This window comes from Trachemys scripta, chromosome 6 (assembly GCF_013100865.1).
Source record: "Trachemys scripta elegans isolate TJP31775 chromosome 6, CAS_Tse_1.0, whole genome shotgun sequence".
NCBI classification, from domain to species: domain Eukaryota; kingdom Metazoa; phylum Chordata; order Testudines; family Emydidae; genus Trachemys; species Trachemys scripta.
Window position 1 is genome coordinate 58,016,500 of NC_048303.1, and position 27,917 is coordinate 58,044,416.

General features: G+C 40.2%; 1 protein-coding gene across 1 annotated transcript in view; it reads left to right on the forward strand.

The window, feature by feature from the left end:
- Window positions 1-27,917, forward strand: part of LOC117878884 (endoplasmic reticulum aminopeptidase 2-like) — a 33,654-nt gene extending 5,737 nt beyond the window's left edge. Inside the window, exons 4-19 of the mRNA XM_034773542.1 lie at window positions 137-271; window positions 663-783; window positions 4,041-4,195; window positions 5,201-5,314; window positions 6,508-6,639; window positions 9,440-9,571; window positions 11,916-11,984; window positions 13,072-13,247; window positions 14,004-14,083; window positions 15,329-15,512; window positions 19,238-19,394; window positions 20,228-20,412; window positions 23,556-23,717; window positions 24,687-24,827; window positions 25,690-25,771; window positions 26,714-27,917. Coding sequence (XP_034629433.1) covers window positions 137-271; window positions 663-783; window positions 4,041-4,195; window positions 5,201-5,314; window positions 6,508-6,639; window positions 9,440-9,571; window positions 11,916-11,984; window positions 13,072-13,247; window positions 14,004-14,083; window positions 15,329-15,512; window positions 19,238-19,394; window positions 20,228-20,412; window positions 23,556-23,717; window positions 24,687-24,827; window positions 25,690-25,771; window positions 26,714-26,857 — 2,169 coding nt within the window. The 3' untranslated portion in view covers window positions 26,858-27,917. The remainder of the gene's footprint in view (window positions 1-136; window positions 272-662; window positions 784-4,040; window positions 4,196-5,200; window positions 5,315-6,507; window positions 6,640-9,439; window positions 9,572-11,915; window positions 11,985-13,071; window positions 13,248-14,003; window positions 14,084-15,328; window positions 15,513-19,237; window positions 19,395-20,227; window positions 20,413-23,555; window positions 23,718-24,686; window positions 24,828-25,689; window positions 25,772-26,713) is intronic.

Here is a 27,917-nt window from a genome sequence, read left to right on the forward strand (position 1 = left end):
ATTTTTCCTGGTATAACTTTATTGAACCGTGGGTTGATTTTGGTCTGCCAGCTGTTAAATAGGTTACTCATGGTATCAACCTATTGGTTTGTGGGAAGTTTTAATGGAAGAACATTGCTTTTTTTCCAATTTGCAGATTAAAACAATTGAACTCGAAGGAGGCCTGTTGGAAGATCATTTTGATGTGACTGTGAAAATGAGCACTTACCTTGTAGCCTACATAGTTTGTGATTTTAAGTCTGTGCAGGCCACAACATCATCAGGAATCAAGGTGAGTTCAGGTTTCAGCATGGCCAATAACTAAGGTTATTTTAGGGCTTGACATTTTTTGATTAGAGCAGTGAGGTTTACAGGCAATGAGGAGAGAGACTTAAAATGTGAAATCATATACCCAGGAAGAGGAAATAGACAACATAGTTACAAATCAGTGGATGTAACCAAACAGCTACACTTATTGCATTAAAGCAAGTTAATTTCCACCTTTTCTGCCTAATATCATTTATAATAAAACTTGTGCCTGGTACCAAGTCCTGGAGTTGCTGCAGAGAAAGTATGTGATTGAGATGATGGGAGGGGAATTGATCCAAACATGATTGCTGTCTTAAGAATTGATCTATAAAATGAGGAAGTTTGGGAATCACTGTTGTAATCAATTTTCACAGGTATCCATCTACGCATCACCTGACAAATGGAGCCAGACACATTATGCCTTAGAAGTAGCAGTGAAACTACTGGAATTTTATGAGAAGTACTTTGATATTAGCTTTCCCTTACCAAAACTGGGTAAGTCAAACATCAATATCAGTACAGTTCATATATAACTCTTTCAGTCACAGAATTTCTGTTTAATTTCTCTTTTCTCACACAAAACTAAGTGAGAAATTCAAAATGTTATTCTAGCTAAGAAAAGCCAACATGTTATATGAAAGATTATGTTTTGCAATAGAGTGGTTATAGGCTTCTGCATAGTTTGGCTGAAATCAGAATGTTTTTCCTTATTAGGGCAAAATTCTGTTCTCTGATCTGTACCTTGGATAAACCCAAAAGTCTTTAATTAACTATGTGAGAACAATCAAATATGAGACTCATGCAGAATATTGGAGTGGGAAGTTATCCTCTTGAAATAATGGAGCAACTGAAAGGACTTGGAGAACCTGAGATTCCACTACAGCGTAATCTCATTTATCTGAATGCCCTGGAAGACAAATTAATAGATTTAGATAATCAAGGGAATTTTCAGTGTAATTAATAAACTATAGTGCATTGGCTCCTGTTTCAGTTAACTAGGAGTTTCCAGTAATTGAAGTTTGGCTAATCAAATTTGTACTGTATTTAAAAAATCCTCCTGTTGTGTCCTCAGTTATGGCAACTCCTTAAATCAAGGTACTGAGCCTTGCTAAGTACACAAATATGTGCCCAATTCTGCAAATGCTTACTCTTGAGAATAGAGCAGTGGTGCCCAAACTTTTCCTCACGCCCCCTCCCTTACCCGTAATGGAATGTGTCCATGCCCCTCCAGGCCGGGAGCAGAGTCGTGGCCAGGTTGGGGCCAGCAGCCAAGAGTGGGAGCCAGGGGCCTACAGCCAAGCTGTGGCCAGGAGCAGGGGCCGGGGCCACAGCTGCAGATGGAGGCTGGGGACGGGGGCAGAGCGGTGCTGGGTGGCGCTCCCTCCCCACTCCCCCAACTCCCTACCCCATGGGGACTGGCCCGGGCCCCGCTGCGCCTCCCTGGATGTTCCACAACTTGGGGACCACTGGAAAAGAGGTTTCTAGAATTATATTGAGCTCCCTGTAAAACCTGAGAAGGATTCTCTTGGGTCGTTCTCTTCTTTGATTGATCCACAGCCCTGGTCAGGAGTCCTTTGTGACCGCAAAACCTACTGTTGATAGTTAGGTTTTTCATAGCACATGACTCAGCACTTCAAATCTGTTGTGCTCCTTCATAATTAAAAGTAGTTTAGGTTTTTTTTAAAAAGACTATTGGACCTCAGTCAAACTAGCCTTTGAATCAAGATTAGATTTTGCAAGGGGAAAGCTATACTGAAATCAAGTAAATAATGAACTCTCATAGAACTAAATTTCTATCAGCACGGATATTGAAAAATTACAGAAGAACAAGACTCATGAGGGTTCTCATCCTCTCCTCATCTGCGGGAGATATGGAGACAAAAAACAACTCTGCAGAGCAACGAGAGCAAAGCAGCAGGGAGAGAGGCAGACCAAAGAGATTCAGCAGCAGCAACAGCAGAAGTGCTCAGAACAGTAGCAGCCTTTATTTAGCTTTTTACTTGGAGTAGAGTTAGCTGAAAAGGTTCGTTGTAATGGACCTTTTTAATGCCCAGATCAAATATGGAGCTAGCTTGCAAATGAGATAATAAATATTAAAAGCTCATGGTTCATGGTACTGGCTTGGCAAGAAGCAGATCGTTCACCCTTGACAAATAATCTTTCTTCTGCAGATAATACTCTTCTATTAAATTGTTGGTTTTCCTTTCCTTCCTGGAAGTCTCATAACTTTTAGAAGAGGGATTTTTTTTTTTTTTGAGCAAGTCACTCCCTCTCATACAAGATGTGCAGTATTTCATGTAAGACAAGCCAATCTAAATAGAAAAATAAACTCGTAACATTACATTTTACAAAATTGTTTACTCTAGGAGCTATAGGAGGACATAGTATGTTTGCCAACTTGATTGCTTAGCTAGAAAGGACCACCTGAATGTGCAAATGTAACCAGGATTCATAGGGTTGATGGTAAGACATTTGCATTTCATACAGGTAACACACTCAGAATCTAAGGCTATGTCTACACTACTGTGGGATCGATGCTGCTGCGATTGATGCACTGGGGTCAATTTAGCGGGTCTAGTGAAGACCCGCTAAATCGAAGCGTGACGCTGGTACTCCACCGGAACAAGAGGAGTAAGGTAAGTTGATGGGAGAGTGTCTCCCAGAGACACCGCAGTAAGTCAGCTAAGCTATGTCGACTCCAGCTACGGGAATAATGTAGCTGGAGTAGCATAACTTAGGTCGACTTACCATAATAGTGTAGACATAGCCTTGGAGGACGGATAGTCTGTAGTAGCTTGTTATCTGACCAGCAGTAAATTTTAGGCCTTTCATGTGGTTGGTAAGTATTTCTGTAGGAGTGTGCAATGGTGGCAGCTTCCAACAGGGGGAGAAAATTAGGAGGGAGGAAAACGGATCTCTGAGGTTCTGCAACTGTCCAGCCCAGCCCAGCGATTCAGCACCAAGTGCAATACTCAAATGTAGATACTTTGCATGCTGTATGTTGTCAGATTGCCCCTACACTGGTTGTGTATATGAATATTTGATTTATTTCTAGGTTTTTCTATGGTGCTTATCACCACAATAACTGAGCACTTCATGAATATGGATGAATTTATTCTCCTAACATACATATGGGATAGGGAAGTATAGGTTAATATCCCCATTTTACATGTGAGGAACCGAGGCACAAAGAAATTAAGTGATTTGCTCAAGGTCACTTATGGCAGAGCTGGGAGAAGAACCCTCAGTTTTTCTAAATCCCACTCCAAGGGCTTTATTCACAAGACCATCTTTCCTCCCTGTAAGGTTACACAGGAAGCAGAGCTGGAGTTCTCTGAGGTGGTAGGCCTGTATCTTACTACTAGACCATGGTGTCTCTCTGATATCCTTCTAAAATAAGGAAGAAAAGCTAAGCAAAATAAGTTCTCTCTCTGTCATACACTAGTCTAGGTTTTGTTAGCAAACATTTCTTGCCTGTAACACTTATTTACCCAGCGTACAGTTCCTTGTCCAATGAAAAGGAACTCTTGTTACTCCACTGCTAGCTGTGCTCACAAAAGAGGAATCTGAAGTTGATTTGCTCCTGGCTTCCCACTTTTTTTCTCCCTTTCTCCTATGGAGGTCTGTCTGGAGTCAATGGGAGTGATTCCACTGAGTTTGGGAAGGAACACATGGACCATTGAACCAGTCGACAACAAGGGGCTAGAAAAATTAATTCTCAGTAATAATACAGGTTTTATGTTAAATCTTAGATCTTGTTGCTATCCCTGATTTCCAGTCAGGAGCCATGGAAAACTGGGGTCTCATCACATATAGAGAGACTTCACTGCTCTATGATCCCAAGACCTCCTCAGCATTCGACAAACTGTGGGTCACAAAGGTGATAGGCCATGAGTTAGCACATCAGGTAACTTTTTTCTGTATTTAACGTAGACGTCTTTCTTTGCAAGCCTGAAAAAAAAAAAGTCACTTATATAGAGATGGCAGTTAAAAGCTAAGGCTGAAGTACAGAGAATCTAAAGAGCTTTAGCAGAGTTAATGTTATGCATGGAGCCAAGAGAACAAATGGCTTAGAAAGGAGAAGGATTGTAAATAATAATAATAGTAATCAGTGGTATTTATTTAGGCACCTTTCTGCAGTAGCATTTAGAGTGCTAGATGGAACTATTTAGGACAAATTGTGCTCTCTGTTACACCAGTGTCAAGCAGCAGTAACTCCACTGACTTCAGAGGATTCATTCCAATTGACATTTGTAAATGCAAGCAGAATTTGGTCCATTAACTTTAGAAAAAAGAATCCCATCAATTCTTGCTACCTTGTCAACTTACAAATATTTAAATTCAAAAACACTCCCTGGCCTCTTCTATTGTGGCAGCTGCATGTATTAGTGAATGTTGACTTTTCTTATTGTGAAGGCTTACAAAAATAGTAAAAAAGGAGAATAACTATGAATGTAATTGTGAGCCAAATAGCATTGAAAATGAAGCCTTCAATTAATTCACAGAACAGATGCAGCAAGCAAGCAATGGGAGTGTAAGCTTCTCCCACACTCTCTAACAAGTTTCGAGGGTCCACTCCCCGGAGTAAGAAGATATTTCATCCCCCATCTCAATTCGGTCTTTTGCTTCCTTTGATTTAAAGTGTGACAGAATACAGAATAGCTTTTTTTTTTTAATTGTATATAGATTCAGAAATAAAAATCCAGCTTTCTTAGCTTTCCATTATATTTTATGAAATTCTCGTTTTGTCCTTTTTGTCCTCCCTTTGTTCAATTTTCTTTGACATATAAATCAAATTTGATCTTAATAAAGCACACAGACATGCCTGAACTTAAGATAAAAGGTCCCTCATTAAATATAGTAATTACCAAGTTTCATTTTCCTTTTGTTTACTTGAGATTTTGTCTTTTAGTGGTTTGGTAATCTGGTTACTATGGAATGGTGGAATGACATTTGGCTAAATGAAGGTTTTGCCAGATTCATGGAATTGGTTTCTGTTAATGCTACGTACTCAGAGCTGCAGATTGTAAGTAATACAGCTATCTTGCTAAATCCTTTTTCTCTGCTGGGTGCTAATGAAAAATCATTTACAGGTCACTACCAGGAAAATACAACAAAATTTGTTGTCTGAAAAGGGGTTAGCAAAGAGAGTATCTGAAGCTTAGAATAACAGTATATCTTCAGAATTGCTTCCTGGTCTGTAAGCACATTTTTGCAGTAAAATTTATTCTCATTTTCCTTTTAAGTCCTATTTCTTCCATCTCTCTTTCCTAAATCTAAGCAATTTTGTTGTTATAAAAAGAATTCCAGTAAAAGATAAGAGGGTATCTGGTACGTTGCATTCTGGCACTTGCACCAATATAGTTATGGTTGAGAAGGCATTTTTTTTATAGAGCCTTATTTTCTGGCACTTAAACACTTTTTTGAAAAAATTATCCTTTAGGCAAAAACTTCTCATTTTTGTTCTCCACTCAAAAGTGCATTTATCTTGAAATTCTGAACTGAATTTGCCTGGCTATTTTTGGATTCTTTCTACATGATTTCCAGTCACCAGCCTTTATTCAACTGTGGATTATGCTGGCACACACTGCTCGTTTGCTGTTCCAGCTAGAATAGCATTTAGCCAAATATTCCAAATGTATGCATATATATAAGTATGTAGCATAAAGAATCTATTGTAAACTATATTCATAAAGTGGTTTAGCATATAACAACCTTTTGCTCCCCTTAGAAATGAGTATAGGCCCAATTTTAAAAATTCTGATGTGAATTATGAACACTCAAAAACTGGATTCAGCCCTTCATGAAGATTTACCTTTAACTACAGCAGAGCCGATGTTCCAATAATAGGGGCCAGTTTTGGATCTGAACTTGGATTATGATGATCCTTATCTTCCCTGAATTGGGAAGTTTGGGTCTGGGAATTTGAGTCAGGTCTATTTTTGTTAGGAATTAAAATTTTGGAGATTGTTTGCAAGAGTTTTGGGTTTTTTTTTTGCAAAGTTTGCAAATTTTTAGGTCTTTCAGATGTGATACAAATATATCAGTATACTTGGAATCTTTTCTGTACAGGAGTTGAACTTGATCATTATGCCAGGGAAGAGGTTTTTGCATGAGCATTTCTGTCTTTGTTCTGTGTATTATTTCTGTCCACGTAGTGTGTATCTATTTGAATCCATATCATGTCTTGAAGGTGATAACTGTCTGTATATCCCACAGGAGGATTACTTTCTGAATGTATGTTTTGGTGCAATTGCAAGGGATTCATTAAATTCATCTCATCCAATCTCCAACCCAGCAGAAACTCCTACTCAAATAAAGGAAATGTTTGATACTGTGTCCTATGACAAGGTACTGTATATCAGTTCATAAATGCAAAAAGATCTTTTGCAGTCACAACACTTGAAATTCTGAGCAACCTGAAAGCCAGTTGTTTGGAGGGAAAACTCTGGGAATCTTGCAGTATGATGACAGATTTGACATTAGCTCTCTGCATCTATTTAACCTCCCATGAATGGATTAATTATTATGGTTACACTTTGCTAACCCCTTGGCTCCAGCCACCCAGGCTTCCCCACTGCTAGATGATAACTATGGTGAAATCCTGGCCCATGTGTGGTCTCAATACATGGGCTGTGCACATGAAAGTTCCACAAGAACTCTGTGTGTGTGTGTGTTAAAATTCTTCCCTTTATGCCATTCCATGACCCCATTGCATCTCATGTGATGTGTTAGCCTTCCAATCCGGCGACGTTTCTTCCCCCATCTGTAGAAGTGTTGGCCAGTGCATCAGTGTAGTCACATCCTGCCCCGACCCAACACACAGCTCTGCATTGCCATGGACGGAACCTCACTTCATGTTGCATACAGGATATGGACAGGCTGTTGCATAGGCTTCTTGATCCTGCCCCCAACCCACATATAGCAAAACCACACCAGTTCCTCAGCCTACTGAAATACTCCCCTGTGGGCGGTATTTGCCTCACCAAAGAGTTAAGTGTAACATGCAATTTATCCTTCCAGTTGTACTAGTTAAGGCACATTCTGATTTTAGTTTAAGAGAAATCATGAATACAGAAGGCAAACACGAACCAGAATGGGGTGATTTTGACACTAGATTACTTTCTTACAATGATTGGTATAAGTGTGGATTCATATTGTGCCGTTTCCTGTCCTCCTTAGAGCCCCTGAGATGATGCATCAGCATTGAAATATCTGGTGTATTTTATTTGATATATAATGTTTTACTAGTTTGACCTTCCAGTATTTATATGTTAATTGGCTGGTAGTGCCATCCCATCTCAACAGCTTAAATTAGAATGCACACAATAAGAGTAGTAAAATGGCCAATCCAATCATATAATCTATGGTTCTATAGTCGTGCTAACGCATATGGTTAATCCTTATAAAGTATCCTTGAAGGAAAATAGGCTGCCAGTGCAGCTATTAGGATGCACCTCATCCATTTTATTTATTTATTATTCTGCAACAGCAGCCAAAGCTGAAGCCTATCCTGGCTTCTCAGTTGCACCAGTTTAACTAAAACCAGTTATTGAACAAAATAGAGTTTATATCAATGCAAAAGATGGTGTGGATTTTGGTTTGAGTGGCTTCTTTCAGTTTCACTTAAACTGATTTTCAATAGATTTAAGATCATTGGAAGTAAGTGGCTCCTTTACTAAAATAGGTGTGTCCACAGAGGAGTTAGCACTTTTAAAACTATATTGGTTTAAATTCACATTAAGTTGTAATGGTGTAGCTGTCCCATGTAGATAAGGCCCAAGTCCTTTTTTCAGATGAAGTCAAGAAGGCTTTACAGTCAACATAGTGGTCCTGCTCTTAGCTAACTTCAAGCTGCCTTTGCTTCGAAGAGCAGAAGAACTGGCAGCTCCAGTGCAGAGCTTCTGTTGGGGATTCCAAGAGAATAAGGCCAATACCCAATATAATTTTGGGTATTTATCAACTGTTTGGGATTAAAGTTGAATACACCCAGAGACCAAAGCAGGGGACACCAAATTCTATCAGCTTTAAATACATATGACAGTAGTAATAAACATTCAACATTACTTGATTTGTGGTGTACTTCTGTGATCTTTATATTAACAATATTAAATGACAGCATCATTGATTGTTATTACCCAAAACAACAGAAGAAATTAATTTATGCACTTACTTCATGTGAAACAGAATTGGCATTTATTTACTCTAGATACTAAATTCTTTCACCATGTCAGATCAGTATCTGATCCCCACTGGAAGCTGATAGAGTACTAATGTGAATTTGTGTTGAACTCTTGACTTAAGTTTATTAATCATCCTCTTTAATAGCTGTTTAAATTAGTTAATTGCCCAAACATGCATGCATGCACAGTCTTTAGTACTAACATTAATTAATTACATTTCATAAAGAGTTCTGAGGTCTTTCAAATGAAAAGCATAATGAAGTGCCAAGTTTTATTAGTTATATCATTGTAGAACAACCTTAAAGATAAACCAGAGTCAATATGGCTGTGTACAGATGCAGGAGGAAGAACTTTAGTGCCCATTATTGTAATATAACTGTTCTTTTGTCTAAAATCTGGAGTCAATGAATATGTCTGCAAATAACAAGAATCCATTTGCTCGTACTGAAATGTTGTCATTAATGACCTCTAGCTTTTTGCAGTTTTCTGTCTGTAGAATCCACTGTTGGATACAAAATTACAGAACTTGGTTATTATCCATAGGGAAAATTCCACTTTCTTTGGGATATGTGGGATATCCTTTCACATTATATGACAGCACTGAAATCCGACACTGGCAAAAGTTATAATATGATAATATTACAAATACATTTCAAAATATTTGTGCTATGCTAAAGAATACCAATGACCTGACCTCTAGAGTCCAACAGGTCTCCATGGTAGCTGTGACAGTTCAGAATGGTTCAGCGAGCCAGCCAGTGTGTCTTTGGGCATCATGTCTTGAATACCCATTTTCACCTGGCTAATGAAAACATTCAGTACATGTTGCTGAAGCAATTGTTTTATTCATACTGCATTTGCAATACACTTTAAGCTCTCAGTTTAACCATCACTGGCTAAACAACACGTGAGCATAAGAATGTAATGTAAAACTATTTGTTTGAATACTTGCTACTTTTTTGTTTTAGGGAGCTTGTATTTTGAAGATGCTCCAAGATTTCCTATCTGAGGCGGTGTTCCAGAGAGGAATAATTCACTACTTGAAGAAGTACAGCTATAGGAATGCAAAGAATAATGACTTGTGGAACAGCATGGCCAATGCAAGTTCTGTCCTTTGTTGAAATATGTTGTATTATATCCATGTATACAGTAGTTGCAAATAGGGAATTTAGATTTTATATGCAATTAATAGAGGAATATATTAGTGATTATACTGCATACTATTTTTTTTCAGTTGCCTTCACCAAAACTACATTAAAATAACCAGGATTATCCTATCTGAGCTAAAAAACCCCCAGCACATTCAAAATAAATGGCCCAGTACATGAACTCCATGCAGGCTCAGGAGTTCCTCCACGTGACGCTCATTGCAAGAATGGGACCTATGCCTACAACTCTCTCAGTATCTTTCACCACCCTAGCCCCAATCCAGCAAAGCTCATGCTTTAAGCCCACAAAAAGTCTTGCTGATTTCACAATGCTTAAAGTTACGCATATACTTATAGATCATGTGGAACTGGGGTCAAAATTTCCTTGACGAGTGGGTGCTGACATGAGTAGTATGAAACTGTAATACAGCAACACAGGCACGCATGGAAATGGAAAAGTGATAATCTCAATTATCACAGGCTCACAGGAATTGCTCATGCTGGGTAACATACAAAGCATTGAATTACGGACCAAATTTTCACCTGTCTCATGCAAAAGTCACTAAAACACAGGATTGGGGACTTCAACGGTAGAGTCCAGGGAAGGGTCTTGCGGCCTGCAGCATGCAGGGGGTCAGACCAGATGATCATAATGGTCCCTTCTGACCTTAAAGTCTATGAGTCTATGAGTCTATAAATACATATGTAAAATTTGCTCACAAACCCTACAATTGCATGTACCAATCAGAATGGCAGATGCCTGCTGTGATGGGGAAGAGTGTCTCACACCAGCAGAGACGGGGTTACGGAGAGACTTTGGGCCCAGCTAGCCCCACCCCGCTATACCTGCAGCCAGTGCCACACCTGGAGAAGGAATAAAAGGAGAGAGCCTGGTGCAGTCCGGGACTGACTGGCCAGAAAGGCAGCTTCACTTGTGACTGCTCTGGCTAGCAGGCCTGTCTCTGTAATGGGGAGGAACAGCAAGACCCCAAGGAGTCATCATGCTCAGAGCAGAAACAGTTTGGGAACCAAGCCTGAAGGAAAGGGCCGAATGCCTCTCCCACAACTGGAACACTGGGGGATGGCCCAGTAGTCAGTTATGTTTGCTTTTGTGTTGTAGAACATTTTGGGGTGGGGCTGCCTCTGTGGACTCTGGAGATAGAGACTTCATCCTCCCCGCCAGGAGACACGCAGCTGCATCAGGGCACCCAGAACATCCACAAGGGGTCACTACTGCAGTCACACCATTACACCTACTTAAACAATTTTCATGCATATAGGGGGTTTGTATGAAAATTAGTGCACCTGCAAAACTTGCAGTCTATTTTTTTGAGATCTGTTGAAAATGTGTCCCTATCATATAAGTACATTCTTCTGCCATCTGGGGCCTGATTCACTGCATTACTCCAAAAAAGTTTTTCAGTGGTGTGTAACTCAACAATCTATTTAATTGTACATGGTAATTTTAAATGGGTTTATACTGGTTTAAAACTGCAAAAATACAGTGGTGAATCAAACATCTTCATATTTAATTTCTTCCCTTTTTTCTCAGAGCTATATTCATAAGTACTGTTACCTTTCTATTTCTCTCTCGTGCTCTCTTATTTACAGTTTTACTTTATTGCTGAACAGAATAAGTTGAAAAAAAATTGATAATAATAATTTGAAAAAATTAAACTCCCTATTAATGCAATACTGATTTGTTTAGCTGCCATAATTCAATGGGAAGGAGCATACTATGAACCAAAGTCTGCACAGTATACATTTATGCTCGTAAACACCAGTTCATAGCAGTAAACAGCGGCAAACAATCTTTCAGACAGGACAAAATGTAACAGACAAATGGACCTTTCACAATGATGGGCCTAATTCTCTCCACCGTTTTAGCCCAAGGTGTATCATTAATCCATTAATTCGCAACCGAACATCATCACAATGAATTTTTTCACTGGCAACCCTCCAAATTAAGCAGATATGCCATTTATTTGGGTGCTGACTAGAGGGATTCTACTGTATATTTAACATTGGAAAAATTTAATGTATATGTTGTCTGTCACTGTTAAATTTATCTATGCAGAAACATATCTATTGAATATGCTCAAATGAGAGATTAAGAAGCACTGGTGAGGGTCTGTCATTAGTAGCCCTTTGTTTTGTGAGTGGCGTTTGTAACTTCAGATTTACTAAGTTATTTGATTGGTCTCTTTTTGCTGTACTGTTGGGTTTTTTTAAAAAAACAAACATTTCTAAAAATATGTCGAGTGTGCAGGATTCACCTTTCTTTTATGTTTTACAGACTTGCTCTGAAAGTCACTTCTCTTCTGGCAACTTTTGCTATACAGCTTCCAGGCCCCTTAGCAGCATAGTAAGTAAATTATTAGAAGATAAAACACTAGACTGACAAGGTGATGATATGACACGATGTCCTGCTGCTGACTCTAGGGCTTAGAAAACAAATCTTGCATCTCAGTTCTTCAGACTGGCAACTGCTGAGCTTGCCCTTGACTTGATGCACTCAGGCTCTGGAGAAAGTAGTTCTAGATATGCTGCATTTAGTAAATGCACTCCCTGGACTTAAACTATAGAGCAGTGGAGCATCTCACTTGCTTTCCTCACTAGAGATAAGTTTGAAGTGAGGAAGAGTGAATTCAAAAACCAAAAACAAGCCAAAATTTAGGAGAAAAGAATAGCTTTGAACTAAAGAAATCCCACCGTATGTCACATGCTGGACACATGTTATTGGTCAATAAATTGAATCACAGACTTTTTCTGAATGACGTTATTGCATGATGCATTTTTATTCTGGAATAGCACAGATTGGCCACAAATCATCCAAGAATCTGGTCCAGATTTTGGTTAGTGGCCTTGCTCAGCACCTTTGAAAATTAGACCATTTGCGACTTGCTGCTAGGTATATTGTGACTTGCCCAGAGTCACACAGGAAGTGTATGGCACATCCAGGAGCAGGACACAGTTCTGCTGTCTCCCAGTTCTGTGCCTTAGGCATGCAATTATTCTTTGTGACACATACAGGAGATTTACCAAAAACAAAACAAAACACTGTCTTTTGGGGGCAGAGAAGATGGACTGGGAAACCTATGCTTCTTAAGGATCTCTTTACAATTTGTACGTGTATGTAAATACCCGTACTGGCATTCTTACTGTAACAGCTTCCCAGTGTAAAAGCTTTACCGTAGTTGCCATTATTTGTTAAATGAATGTCTTGTACATAATCATCACTCTCGCAGGGAGGACCATTGTGATTTCTTGAATGGCATTTAAACTTGCTGCTCATAAGGTCCTGGTTAGCTCCCAGAACCAAAACTCAAACCAGAGTCTATCAGATTGCCAGCATTGGCTGTCTGGCCTGAAAACCCAAATGTGTACAGATTTATTTTTGGGGGATACTTTTAAGTGCATCACTAAATATAGTTTGTCTGTGGTCATTTCAGTTCAGTCATACGGGGAAACTTATGGAGATCGAAGAGATGATGAACACTTGGACACTTCAGAAAGGGATCCCACTGGTTCTTGTTAAATTTGAAGGAAACACCTTAAGATTGCGACAGGAGCGCTTCCTTAAGGGTGTTTTTGAAGAAGACCCTGAATGGGCTAACCTGCAGTCAAGGTATCCACACTTACCTTAATTTCGTAATTCTAATGTGGTGTTTGTTCTGTTGCTGCAATTTCCAGTATAGGAAAAGGTGCCTGATATTCTGGCAGCTTGATATTACATTATTACCATCTAATATACTTAGGTCAGGCTAGGCTGGAGGTAAGTTTATCAATAGATGACATGAAGTATGTGAACGAGGCATAGTACAAGTGTTCCTGCTGACTTGGCAAGGATGGACAGCGGATGTCCACTTTCCTGGCTACTGGCATGGAGCAAATCAGCAGCTGACTGTCAGGGTAGGACTACATAAGAGGCTACATGTAACAGGAGTTTATATAATGGGAGACTCTGTTGAGGACTTAACCACAGGAACAGGATGAAGCTGAAAAGTGAAATGTGTTCTTGGTTGGTACCGTAGTGGAGGTAGGATGAGGCTACCCTTCTAAAAGAGAGGATCACACGCTTAATATCCAGTGGGAGAGAGAACTGATATGCTAGTATTTTAAAATATGCAGATTTCCCTTATATGCATGTAGAATGCCATTTCAAACCTGGATAGAGAAGTGATCCTTCATTGAGAGGGGTATCTCTGTTAGTGGACTTCTGGTGTGGACTTCTGCATAGTTATACCAAGGTTAACATTTCTAGCACTCAGTCTCATTCTCTATTGCTTGCCAGTTTATGATTAGTCAGACACAGGTAAAGCAAATCAGTCGTCTTCTGTGAAAGCAAGTGTTCCTTTATTGTATTTTTTCTTTTATCTCCCAGGTATTTTTGGCATATCCCACTCACATACATCACCAGCAGCTCCAACACTGTTCACAGACACATATTAAAAACTAAAACAGGTAATGAAGTCTGATCATTGGTTTTGTAATCAGTAAATTGATTGCCTTAACTGTATAACAGGTTGACCTTTACTAATCAATTTAAAGAAATATATTTCCTAAATAAAATTAATTTTAAGGATATGTGTTAGGGGTTGGCCCTCTGTGGAGCCCTGTTTGTTCCCTTCTTTATACTTCCCCTTCCTGATTTTCCATGCCCTTGCCTCTAGCTGAGGGAGACAAGATGCAGCTCCTGACAGAGAGAATTTCTGGTCCTCTCATAGAAACTGTAGTGGGCAGACCTGTATGTTACTCTAAAGATTAATATATACAGTTGAAGGGGCGGGGGGGTTCTGGAGTTTCTGCTAACATTGTCAATAAAACATACAGATGACTTTAAGAACTGAATTTAATTCCAAGAGTTTCTTCTAAATAACACACACAAATATTAACTTCTATTATCACGGCCAAAATTGGGAAATGATTCCAGGTAGAGACAAATAAAAAAAGATTGAGAGAGCATTTAGTGCTTGGGAAAGGTCCTGTACTGGCAGTGGAAACTCTTCCACACTGCCTCTGGCCTGCTACTGTGCAAGGTACCCTGACTTGGAGGGATTATGTTACCTTAGTTTGTTCCCAAATCTATTCAGTCACTGGTCTCTTTGCTGAGAAATGGAGAGAGAACACCAGCCAATTCAAATAGCTACAAAACGACAACAACTGTTGATCTAGCAGGATTTGATCCAGCAAAGTAGAAGAGAGGAAAAAGGACCTATCTCCCATTACCAATCCCATAAATCCCACTGGGTTCTCAACCTGTTGAAATATTCTCAATCTAAACTATTTGTCTACATGGCGTGCTAGTCCGCATTGAAGGGGTATACATTTTAATGCGCATTAGAGAGGTGCACTAAAAGTTCCCTAATGTTTGAAAATGGACTACACTAATGTGCACTAGGGAACTGTTAGTGCAAGCCAACAGGTCCCCTCAGGCCAGCTGATGCACAACAAGCCAGTGTATACAAGAGTTTACACCCCTCGGGTGTGGACTAATGCACTGTGTAGATAAGCCCCCAAAATAAAAACTCTCCGGTATGAGGACTTCAGGTTAGCAAATAACTTTCTAATTCCATTTTCAGGTGTCTTCTCGGTAAATCTCACAGTTCCCCAGGTGAAGACACTGACAGGTGTAATATTTGCCTATGCTTTCATTTTAATTTTTCATATGCAGGGGAAAAAATTTCCATGTGACTCTCTCCCATTCAGACACACTAGAACTGGAGGGAGAGGTCGCCTGGGTGAAATTCAATGTGGACATGAATGGCTATTACATTGTGCACTATGAAGGAAATGGCTGGGACAACATCATTAAACTGTTGGATCAGAACCACACCCTTTTCAGCCACAAGGACCGAGTGAACTTGATCCACAATGCATTTCAACTGGTCAGGTAACAAACCTTTCCTATTTTAATCTGATGTAAAAAATACCAATTTTTAACAGGGAAGAAGCAAAGATCTGTGTGCCAAAACAAAAGAATAAACTGCACCTGCTACAGTGAATGCATTTACTGCTGTATCGTGTGCAAATTGGATGAATGCATATTCAGACATTTACACAGGTGTCTAATTAACAGTTTGCACCACTATGAACATGCCCTTGGCAGTATTTTCAGGCCCAGTCACAGGGTCATTTTTTTGTTAGCATGAGGGCAACCTCCTGTTGAAAACTGGACCATCAGAGCGAGAGCCAGAGACATTCAAACTTAATTTTTAGTATCTCTCTGTGTGATGTGGATCCAGAAGCCAAAGACACAGAACTCATTTCCTGAACATAGCGCTGACTCTCCTACAGGCTGAAAGGAGGATTGCCTTGATCAGCAAAATATTTAGTTAATAGTGAGAGAGACTGTGCAAGGGCAGAGGAGTAAACATTTCCCAGCTTCCCTAGGTCAAGCATAACCCTGAAGCTGATGCTCCTTGAACAAAACAGACCTCCTCATAGGTTTGTAGAGTCCAGATACAGAGAGGTCGAGGAAAAACTATTTGGCTTTCACTTCATCACCTTTCTCTTAATTTCACTGAAGGCAATTACCAGCATGTGGGGATGGTTTGGGCTCATTGCTCTTTCCCGTAAAGACAGGCCACCTCTTTCTTTTTAATTTTCTTAGAAGACTTTGCTTGGGAAAGATCAAATGGTGCATCCCTCCTGGAAACTATATTTTGGACCGCAGGTTTCTGTCTTTGAAAACTAATTTAAGAGAAAGGTTAGCCGTCAATTTCATGCACTATTTTAATTGCACATGCTTGCTTGAATCATTTCCAAGGAGGACGGCCAATAAGGAGGTTTGAGAGAGCTGGGTAAGGCACCCCTCATTTCCCCAAGTTTGGACACAGCTCACAGAACTCACGGATTGTTGTGGTGTTGAGCCACTGGGGCAACACGGCTAGAGTGATGACTAAATGGTGTGTCTCCAGTCAGCTTGTGAGGTGGCACTTGTTACATCCACGGAGGAGGGTCACTTCCACTTCAAGTTAGCAGAGACCATGAGTCTTTTACTTGTGAGTTGGAATGCTGCCTTGTACAAAGAGACCTACATAATCGAGAAATTTGGATGAGCACATATGCAGAACTCAGATAGTTTCTAATTGTTTTCTTATGTGTTTCTCATCTATCTCGCTGTAGCCACCTGCTGTCTCTTGTCTAATACCAGATTCTAAGCTTTTCTGGGGGCAGGGACCATCTTTTTGTTCTGTGTTTGTGCAGCGCCTAACACAATGGGGTTCTGGTCCATGACTGGGGCTCCGAGTTGCTACAGTGTTACAAATAATAAGTAATAATCCTAGGCAAAGGGAAACTACCAATATCATCTTTATATTATGCTGTTTTGCCCCAATGAGATTTCATCCAGGCCTCCTCTGTCCTTTTTGTACTGAGCGAGATGCTAACTCCTACACAAGAGATTCATGTCCCCGGCTTTCTTTTAGTAGTGGCCGCTGTTGTGTCTGCCTCTTCCCCCACAGTGTGTAGGGCAGAGTGGCCACCTTTTCAAAAAATGCCTTCTAAGTCCTGATCCTGTAATGAGAATGGTGCAGGAGCAGGGGTCCACCCCTGCAGAGCTCATTGCAGGATCAGAGCTTAAGTTTGCGCTCTCAAACACTTGCCTTTTAGTGAGCTCCAGTGGGAGTTCCACACAGAAACTGGAGAGTTACCTCTGCAACTGTCTGCTTTGTGTGCCCAACTCTTGGCTTTTGCACCTCAAATAGTGGGTGAAGATGGAGAGGTTCCTTTGGCAAGTCACTCCTACAGTAGCATCTAACTAATGGCACAACAGATGTTGTGATTGGAGGGATGATCTAGTGGATAAGGCTCTGGACAGGGATGTAGGAGAGCCAGGTTCAATTCCTGGCCCTGCCACAGATTTCCTGTGTGCCTTTGGGCAGGTCACTTACTCTACCCTGTTCCTCATCTGCATAATGGGGATTGGCACAGTGTTTTATGAGGATAAAATCTGTTCATGACCAGGAGGTGCTCAGATACTAGGCTGATGAGGCCCATATATGTACCTAGATACAAGATAATGGTCACATGAAATACTGTACATGCTCTTGCTGCTTCTTGCTCCAATAACTTCTTTCAAAAGTGCAGGACTCTATCGCCTTTTAGACAAGAAAAGAAAATATAATTAATAAAACATCTAAAGTAAAGATACTATCTAATATGTGTAGAACTAAGAACACTGTTCTAAAATATGCATTAATTCTTGAAACACATAGCTAGAGATAGGATATGCATCACGTGAACTCGTAGTAGAGAAGTGATCCTTTTTGTTCTGCCATTTAAATGGGCAAAGCAGAGTTTGCAGAACTTCATGAACATGACATCTTTTCTTGGCAAAGTGCAGAATTATACTTGGAGCAGAGTCACAAGAGCTCACATAATAATCCCTTTGTCAGGCTTAATTATTTGGAAGTTTCATTATTTGGCCTCTTTCTAAGGCCGTACCAACTAACTCAGTCTGCTTTGGTGCATTGTGGAAGAATGCCTGACACACTTGGTCACAGAGTTTTTTTAGCCATTAATATTTGGCTAAAAAAATAATATCTGATATTTTGAAGAAGAAGAAGCCATGAACATTAGTGAATCTAACAGTCAGTGAGTACTCCACTCACTACAGCTACAGTCTTCAGAAGTCATGCTCAAACCCTACTATAGTGTCTACTCCAAAATGCTGCTTTGGCTGAGTTCTTTGTAATTGTTCACTCTCTCTTGTTCTTTGGGCACCTCCTGGCGGGTAGTTTAAAGACGATCAGAGAAGACTGTTCGCCCTCTAGAATTCTAGGTAGAGTAATGGGGCCACAGCATGTGAAGAGAGAATGCAAGACTTTGACAGGGGAAAGTGGCGACCCATGACGATGGATGGGTTGTTGTTCTTGACTCCATAGAGGATCCCCGGGATAACATTGGTTTTTGTGTGGAGAATTTTAAGGAATTGTGGATAATGTATAAAAGGGTATCTGCTTGACATATGTAGGGCTCACCAATGATCTGACCTCCTGTTGTGGTTTATCTGAACCAAATAACTGAAGATAACATTTCACACTCTCTTTTGAGTAGCCCACATGGATTCTACATCAAAAGACAGGATGTATGGCACAAAGCAAACGACAGAGCACTGAAAACTAGGTCAGGCAGTCGTGCCTGCTATCCATGAGACCAGTTAATAAAAATGGCTATTTCTGTATTGTCTTTTACTCAAAGCACTTCAATCAGTCATCCATTAATCCTCAGAACACCCTGTGAGACAGGCAAGTTTTATTGTTATGTTTGTAGAACTCCAAAAATGAGAGAAAAACGACTCTGGTCCCAAAAGTCTTACAGTAATTATCCTCATGATGAATATACAAAACTCACACACAAACTTGGATTAAGTGATTTGCCTAAGGTAACATAGTACTTCATCCAATGTCCATTGAAGTCAAAGACTTCCATTGACTTAAGTGGGCAGTGGATCAGGTCCTTAGTCAGCAGCAGGACTGGGAATATGGCCCAGCACACCTGGTTTACAATCCTTAGTTCTTTTGACAGGGCAAAGTGAGACAGAGACAAAGTGCTGAGAAGTACAAAACTATCAAACGTGCACATTTTGAGCTTGCGTATATTTTTTTTCTTCAGTGCAGGAAGGTTATCGCTGGACACAGCCCTTGATCTGACACGATATCTACGACATGAATCCAGTAACGTAGTACTTCTGCAAGGCTTGGGCTACCTGGAAATGTTCTACCACATGATGGAGAGAAGAAATATTTCTGATGTCACAGAAAACCTTAAGGTCCATTTTTAATTTGAAAAAAAAATTGTAATTAAATGTTATTTGTAAGGAATTGGGACACATGGAACGAATGCTCAGTTAGTATTTAGAAAGTGTCCTCCTTCTCCTCTTGAAAGAAAAAGAGAAGGAAAAAATCCTCAGATTCCTGAAGGATTCTATTTATAAACTAGCCAAGCTCTAAAACACCACATTCCACTCTCTTGTCGTTTGCACATTATCAACTCATGCACTAATGGCCCATGGCTGTGGTTTCTGCTGCTCCATTGCGAGTTGGCCTTACTCATGTTGTTGGAGTTACCCCATGAGTTTGCTGCTGCAGAGTGAGTAGCGTGGCATCAGGGCTTGCATTCCAGTGGCACTGGGGCCACCCGGCTAATAAGCACAGGAAAGCTCTCCTTGCTTTCCTCTCCCTTCTTTAGCCCCCGCCAATGTTAAGTCAATATAGACTGTAAGATCCTTGGGGCCAATACATAAATAATCTCTGACCTTTGTGTGGGAGGGAGACAGTGTTCCTATTCACTCTGCATAAAGGCCCATTTAAAAACCTGATCGTTGCCACCTATGTTGTGTTAAGTTAAGCAGAACTGCACTTATCAGATGTTTTTGAATGTGATCACAGCTAGCTTAGCTGCGGATGCCCTGTGGACATGCTTTGTTACAAAACAGTGTTTTGGAGTAGATACCATAGCAGATTTGAGTTTGACTTCTGAATACTAGAGCTGTAATGAGTGGAGTACAGCTGGGTAACTGCTGAAAAGCAGATTTATATACATTTACACAGCACTACATAGATTGTGGCACTAGGGCCTAACTGTGATCTGTTCTCTCTGCAGAGGTACATCCTGCAGCATTTTAAGCTGGTGATTGACAGGCAAACGTGGAGCGATGAGGGCTCAGTCTCTGACAGAATGCTTCGTTCTGATCTCCTCGGGCTTGCGTGTGACCTACAATATCCTCCCTGTATCCAGAAGGCAGACAAGCTTTTCAGCAAGTGGATGGCATCTGGTGGGATGTTAAAGTAAATGGCTTACCTGCTTTCTAACATTCCTTTTCATTTAGGCATCCTGTACTGGAGTTTAGTTTGCTTTTCTAGCAAAGGTTTTACAGGAAAGTTGGAATAGGAAACTTTTTGTAATCTAGAATGGGAAAAAACATACCGAATAATCTTTTCCTCTAGTACAGGGGTCTCAAACACGCGGCACACGGGCTGCATGTGGCCCGCAGAGTTATTTCCTGCAGCCCGCCATAGGCGCCGACTCCACCAGCAGTCAAGCTCACCTCAACCCCGAGCGCGCCGTGTCCCCACTCCTCTGCCTACCTCCCAGCGCTTCCCGCCATCAAATAGCTGTTTGGTGGCGCTTAGGACTTTCCAGGAGGGAGGGGGGAAGGAGTGGGGACGCGGCGTGCTTAGGGGAGGAGGCAGAGAAGAGACGGGGCCGAGGCGGGGATTTGGGGAAGGGGTTGGAATGGGGGCGGAAGAGGCGGGCCTCATGGAAGGGGTAGAGTGGGAGCGGGAGCAGGGCAGGGGCTTTTGTATAAAAAGGTGTCAGTGATGTGGCCCTCGGGCCAATGTACTAGTCCTCATGTGGCCCGCATGGTGATGTGAATTTGAGATCCCTGCTCTAGTATGTGTGTGTGAGACTTACAATATAGTATCAACAAATAAGTTAGTTAATATTAATTACTTTTCAGCTGCTTGCTCCTTTCTACTGACTTAGCTCACTGTGCTTTCTCTCCTGCTTTTTCAGTGCAGTCTGGGCCTCTGGATTATTTGTTTGTCCTGACTTGAAAGAGCCATATATCCATATAGCTAAAAGAAAATCAAAGTTTAGGGCTCGGCTGTGACTCTTCAGGTCAGTCCTGCACTGGTGGAAGGGCAGAGGTGCACCACATTAGTAACTCTAGGAGGCACTGTGTCTGAGGCACAGTGCTGCTGGAGCTCCAGGGAAGGGATCCACTGCAGCACCCTTTATGAGAGTGCACTGTACGAAGTTTAGCCCTCCCAGTTCCTTTGGACACAGCAGAGGGTGTGTTGGGCCACGACCCCAACCCCTTCTTACCCACTTTGGAGAACAAAGTTCTGGCAGTGGCACTAGTCTCCTGCATTCAGAAGTTTGAATGAGTGCAAGGTCTACCATTGTTCCCAACTTCTGCGTGGATGTGCAAGTGAGAGGCTCATCATGCATTCTTCCTATCCCCTCTTGCACCTGGGGCTGAATACAATCTTTTTCTTACCATGCTTGACTTTACTGCACTAGGTGGGACAAAAAAATTCCACAGGCATGGTACCATGGTGAATATAACTACTAAATCTAACTAGCCAGGTACTGTACAGCCCCCAACACCACCGTAGGTGAGCACCATACACTATAAGAAGTTGTAAATATGGATTTTTTGACTCATAAGGATATCCACTGTCACTTGCTTCATTAAAAATGGATAAGCCATAGGGGACATATTTGACTGGAGTAACCTAAAGAGGTGATACAAAATATACACATCTACCATCAATAGTTTTGTGTTCCTATCTTAATCCAGATAAAGGTATCATTTAGTGCTTGTCTTTCTTTCCTTTCCTACTCAGCTAAACACAGAAATAATACACTTTTTACAGTTGTGGTTTATTCTGCTGATGGATATGCTAGAAATACCATAAATACATGCCTTACAAAATTGTCATGACATTTACCAGCCCAGGCAGAAAATTACTTCCACACCCCTAGTCTGCACAACGATGACTGGTGATCATGAAAACACTATTAATATTTTATTTGCCCATCCAAAGAAGTAACTTTCCTTGGGTTGGTGGGCAAATAGATTTTTGCAAGATTATTGGGAGGGTGGGTGGATAAATCGATAGCTTGTTTAACATTTAATTACATTATGTGCTTTGGAATAGTCTGTTTTGCCCCAGCTGCTCCATGTGTACTGTAGTGATATCTCACAACATCAGAGTTGGGTGAACAAGCAGTAATGGGATTTATTTTCTCCTTGGTCTCTTGAACCTCAATTAGTTATCAGACTGGTTCACTTTCCAGTCTCCCCTGTGCTTTATTTTGTAATTATGTGCAAATATTTCCTCTCTTTACTTCTGGTGCTTGTGCAAGATATACAGTACCAGGAAACAAAATGCTTTCATTGACCTTTTCCACACCCTGACTCTACAACTCATTGCCTTTTAATAGTACAAGTGCACGGTAGCATTTCCAGTCCTTGCTGAATGATGCAAGTCTCCTAATCTGTTTATAGGTCAGTTCACTGCTCTGCCATCCATCCAAAGGACTGCAGTACTGTTCTTCCCTAGAGTGTGGTCTAGTGTGCTAAGCACAGGCCTGGGAGCCCAAAAGTTCTATCCCATGTACTAATTACAGCCACTCAAAGTCACACCATCAGTGAATGTCACAGTTGGCTCACCATAATCTTCCCAAGAAGGAGAGACTAGGGACAGGGTAGCTGGTGATATCATCTGTGCTGACCAGTGACTTCTTGAGTATTGAGTAGACTTCCAGACAAGGTGATTTCTAATTCACCAGGTCACTTGTCTTATCCTACTTGAACTCATATCAATGTCCAAAATCACTAGAATCCTTCCAGGCTAGCTATTTCCTGTTAATACATAGATTCACAGAAAAGGTGAAAAGTGCATTTCTGCTTTCTGGAGTGTTATTCTAGGTGGAAACAGGTCTTGACTAAAGATGTGTGAAATATTCACAATATAATATAAAATGCTCCAAATTCTAAACATTTCCTAACTTTTTTATAAATTCTAAACTGGCCCGCTTTCGTGAAAAATCTTTTCAATCTTTCAGAAAAAAACTAGCCAAAATTGTTTTAAGATGGTAACGTTAACATTTCTGATTTTGCACGTTTTTGTAACCAAATTATTTTCTTGTGAAATTTCAGGGACATGAAAATGGGCAGGAAAAAAAATTGCAGAAAATGCTGCACAGCCCTAAAATTGACCATTACCATGTCCTTCAGTGTAACTTTATGGGAGAGAATTAGGAAAAATAAATTGTAAACAAACTTGGCATATGACTCTTGGCATATGACTCTTGGAATATTGTACATCTGTGTAGACAGAAAGTAGAAAGAGCTACACAGGGCTAAAAAAGTCATTTGATCCTCCTTCTCTTTCCCTTTCTTTGTTTGATGCCACAGCCTTCCAGCGGATGTTCTGAAGATAGTCTACTCAGTTGGAGCACAGACAACAGCAGGGTGGAATTATCTACTGAAGCAGTATAGTCTCTCGATGTCAGGTGCAGAAAAGAACAAAATCCTCTATGCTTTGACAACCAGCAGGGACTGTGAAAAACTGACAAAGTAAGAAGTGTCTTTGCTCAATTATTAAATACAAAACAATACCAAGTTCCTTCACCAATGCACTATGGAATCGTGAGACTCTCAACAGCAGTGGGAAACACATTGAAAATTTGGAACTTTATTTTTTTTTATTTACTTCATCACTTTCCTAAATAATTATTGATGAGATGCTACTCTAAGGATCTTGGCCTGAGGTTGATGATACATGAAAGGCCATTAGAAAGAAGCTGTTGAGATACTATGTATACAGTACATGCAACAAAGAAATTCAAATCCTTTGAAGTGTAGTTGTGTTCTGAAAAGTGACCATGTAAGAATTGTTCTCAGTTAAGAGATGTGTTTCCTGTTTGTATTCAGTCAGGTCTGAGTACATAGTGACTAAAACAAGTGTTTGTTAGCATTCCAGAGCCAATACTGCTCCAGCAGAGCGAGCTGGATTCTATTCTGGCTTGTATATCATCAACAAAATTACAGAATGCAGAATGTTTAGTGTGGATGAATAGCCAAAAAGACTCCACCAGGATTTTCAGATACCACGCTGGGTTTGCAGGGCTGGCAATTCAAATAAATCATTTTACTTTGTTAATTGAGAAGATTTGAGCTGGAAGTTACTGAGCAACGAACAGTCCTCTTACAAAATAGAAGAACCTCATTTCATGAGATGATTCTGGGCCCTACTATGTTAGGTTTTATGCAGAAGCCCCTATTGAAATCAATTACCTACAAGTCAGTGATACAGTTATTCCTATAATGTGAAAAAGTTGTTGTAGCACCACTTAGTTAACTTGAAAATTAATATTTAAAGCACTGAACTGTCATCCTGCACATTATTTTCCATACTCCTATTTTATATTTAGTCCCCATGTTTGAATATCAAAAGGAAATGTGCATTAAGTAGTGGTCTAGCAGTACCTCCTAGAAGCTGAGTAGAAACAAGCTGAAGCTACTGATCTGTTTTAATTTTTACAGGTTAATTGAGCTGGGCATGGAAGGTGAGGTTATCAAGACTCAGGATCTAGCAGCTCTTCTTCATGCTATTGCCAGAAATCCAGAGGGACAGGGGCTTGCTTGGAATTTTGTCAGAAAAAACTGGAACAAACTTCTTAAAAAGTTGGTATTTGCGTATTCACTTTAGCCACCATTGGTGGCAAATCCTGACAAGTAAGAGTGTAAAGAGGGATAATTTATTCCACTAGAGAAGACACTTACCTTATTTTTTATATATGGTACATTTATGGAAGTGGGCCCCAAAAGCACTAGCTCCTACCACTTGATCTAAAGAAGTAACCCTGAAGGTCCCAGGGACAATTTAATGAGCACAGGAGTGTTTGTCTTTCTTCATTAGAGAGGAAGCACGTACCCTGCACTTCAAGATGGGGAACAGGATCCATGCTTGCACCGTGCTGCTAGAACTAGTCTATTTTTATTGTCCCTCTTGGAGAAATGGAGAGAAGTTCAAACAACATAAATACTGAAAAGCAAATTAGACAATAGAAAATGCTTTCAGTTTGATAGTCTACAGTGGCTATAAATCCATATGGCTAAGAATATATGTTTATAAAATATTTTTTAATTTGATAGTGTAACTTCTTAAGAACAAAGATTCTGGCATACTGGGTCAGATCAGGTCCATCTTGCCTAGTGTCCTGTCTCTGACAGTGGCCCGTACCAGAGCTTCATTAAGAACATACAGAACAGGGCAGTTATGGAGTCACCCATCCCTGTCTTCCACTCCTGACTTCTGTTAGTCAGAGGTTTAAGGTTGGCCTGAGCATGGGGTTACGTCCCTGATAATTTTGGCTAATAGTCATCGACGGGGACCTATCCTCCATGAACATATCCGGTTCTTTAACTACAAAATATTCACATACTAGAAAGAGACTAGTAAAGAAATTCTGTACTGATACAAGGTGCAGTTCAGATATTGGTATATTGTTTATATTACTGTATAGTTTTTCTTCCTTGTTTACAGGTTTGAATTAGCCTCTTTTTCTATAAGAACTATTATTGTTGGCACTACATCTCGCTTTTCCTCCGAAGACAAGCTAGAAGAGGTTTGTGACTTTGTATTAATACTTATTGGTAATTTATAGTCTCATATTTCTTAAGCTAACAAATAAAAATGCTTACCTGCCCAGAACAGCCCTCATGAGAAAGTGCTCTTTCAGTGTTACAATGATGAAAAGGAAAGTTATGTTAAAGTTGAAAATCCATTTAATAGCTTGACAAAAATGTTAGCATTCATTCCAAAGTAACTTATCGATGAGACTTGCATATATTATGTGTGTTACATTTTAGTGTCCAGAAAAAGTGTTAGATCTCTTGTTGTATTATACACATTTCTTTTCTGTGCATACTGGAAGAGATTTATTCTTTGGCTATTCATGTAATTGCCAGTATTGTAGTCTATATATTTTAGTTTCATGTGGGGAAAATGTTCAGTTCATTGCATAAGCACATATATGATTAAGGAGCCAACGCTTGAGGTTGCTGCACAGGCATGTGGGAGGGCATTGTATACTCCTTGCTACAAAGACTATCTTAAAAAACAGCAGCAATAAATGGATGAAGGGTAGGTGTGGGGAGAGGAGGGAGAGGAAGGATATAACATCCAATCCATGGCCTCAATTCTAATAGGAAGGACCATCTGAGTTCCTGTGCCCAAGCAAAGCCCTGCCAAAGTCAGTGGGGCTCTGCGTGGTTGAAGGAAGGGTATCAAGTGGTCAGGGTGGTGAATGGTCAACATATTTCAGTTCATTTTTAATAGACATATATATCTGTTTTATTTTTAGTATTAACAATTTTTATTCTTTGGAGGGTACTTGGCTGAAGGTGGGAGAGGATTTGTGGCAAAGCATAGTGCATGTCACCTGAGTTTTGAGGGAACCACCATCAGGATGATTAATTCCAGCAGGTGTTTAAATGCAGACCGAAATTAACCCGACATTTCTCCAAAAAATAACCCCCAAGGCATTAATGATTATCCTGTCTTCTAGGTGAAACACTTCTTTAGGTCTCTGAAGGACCAAGGATCACAGCTAAAAATCACTGAAGTTGTGCTGGAAACTATAACAAAAAATATTAGATGGCTGAAAAGGAATCTCAACAGTCTAAGGAACTGGCTGCTAAATAATCTTTAAACCACACTGCAAAACAGAGAGGATTTCAGTTTGATTAACTGTTCCCTTTCACTCCCCACTGTGGTGATGCATATTTGGGGAGTTTGTCATCCATCGCACAATATAGATATGTTAACAACCTCAATTATGTACAAAAAGTTTTTTTACTGATCCAGAACTGGCTAAGGAAAGAGGAACTATTGTGAAGTCTGTGAACTGTTTCAATAATTTGTCACAATGTAATGCTGTAAATACCCCTCTGATAGGTACATGGGCACAAAGGTAAAGTACATAATTTTTCCATGCCTTTTTGTCTTACTGTTTGCTGGAATTATTATTTTGTTTTTTTATGGTTTCTGGCCACAAGAGACATGAATAACCCACTTACTAATAGTTCCTCTCTTGTTAGGTTTAGGTTGAATTATCTAATCAGAAAGGGTGAGGAATTTAGAACAAACAAGACACTTGCTCCAGACAGAGAGGCAGCATAGTCTAGTGGCTAATATGCTTGACCAGGAATTCAGAGACTGGAGTTCTATTTGTGAGTCTACTAATGACCTGCTGCAAGACTTTGGACTATTTGCATCATGTGTGTGCCCTCACCCTGCCCCAATCTCATGTCTCTCTTGTCTATTTAGATTGTAAACTCTTCCAGCCAGGACTGTCTTCCCTATATGTCTGTGCAGTGCCTAGCACAATGGGGCGCTCATCTCAGTTGGAGCCTGGAGGTGCTACTTCTATAATTAATATTAATAGAGTATCTTCTGGGGAAAACAGTGTAGTTCTTCTTCTACACGTGGTATCAATTCAGCTCATCCCTAAGATGAGAGGGCAATTTTCTCCCTAGCTTCTTTGCTTGAATTCTCTTTTTCTGCACAGCCTGAATAGCCGAAATGAACTGTGCTAAAGGTGTGGTTTTTTTCTCCTTCCATTTTTCTTATAGCCTGTTAGCAAACAATATAAAAGCATCAAAAGCAAACCTTGGAGTTCAAGAATAAGTAGTGTGGTACTTCAGACAAGTAGTGTAGTACTTTGGACAGCTTCTGACTAATACATTGCTTTAAAAGTATTTTACTAACAA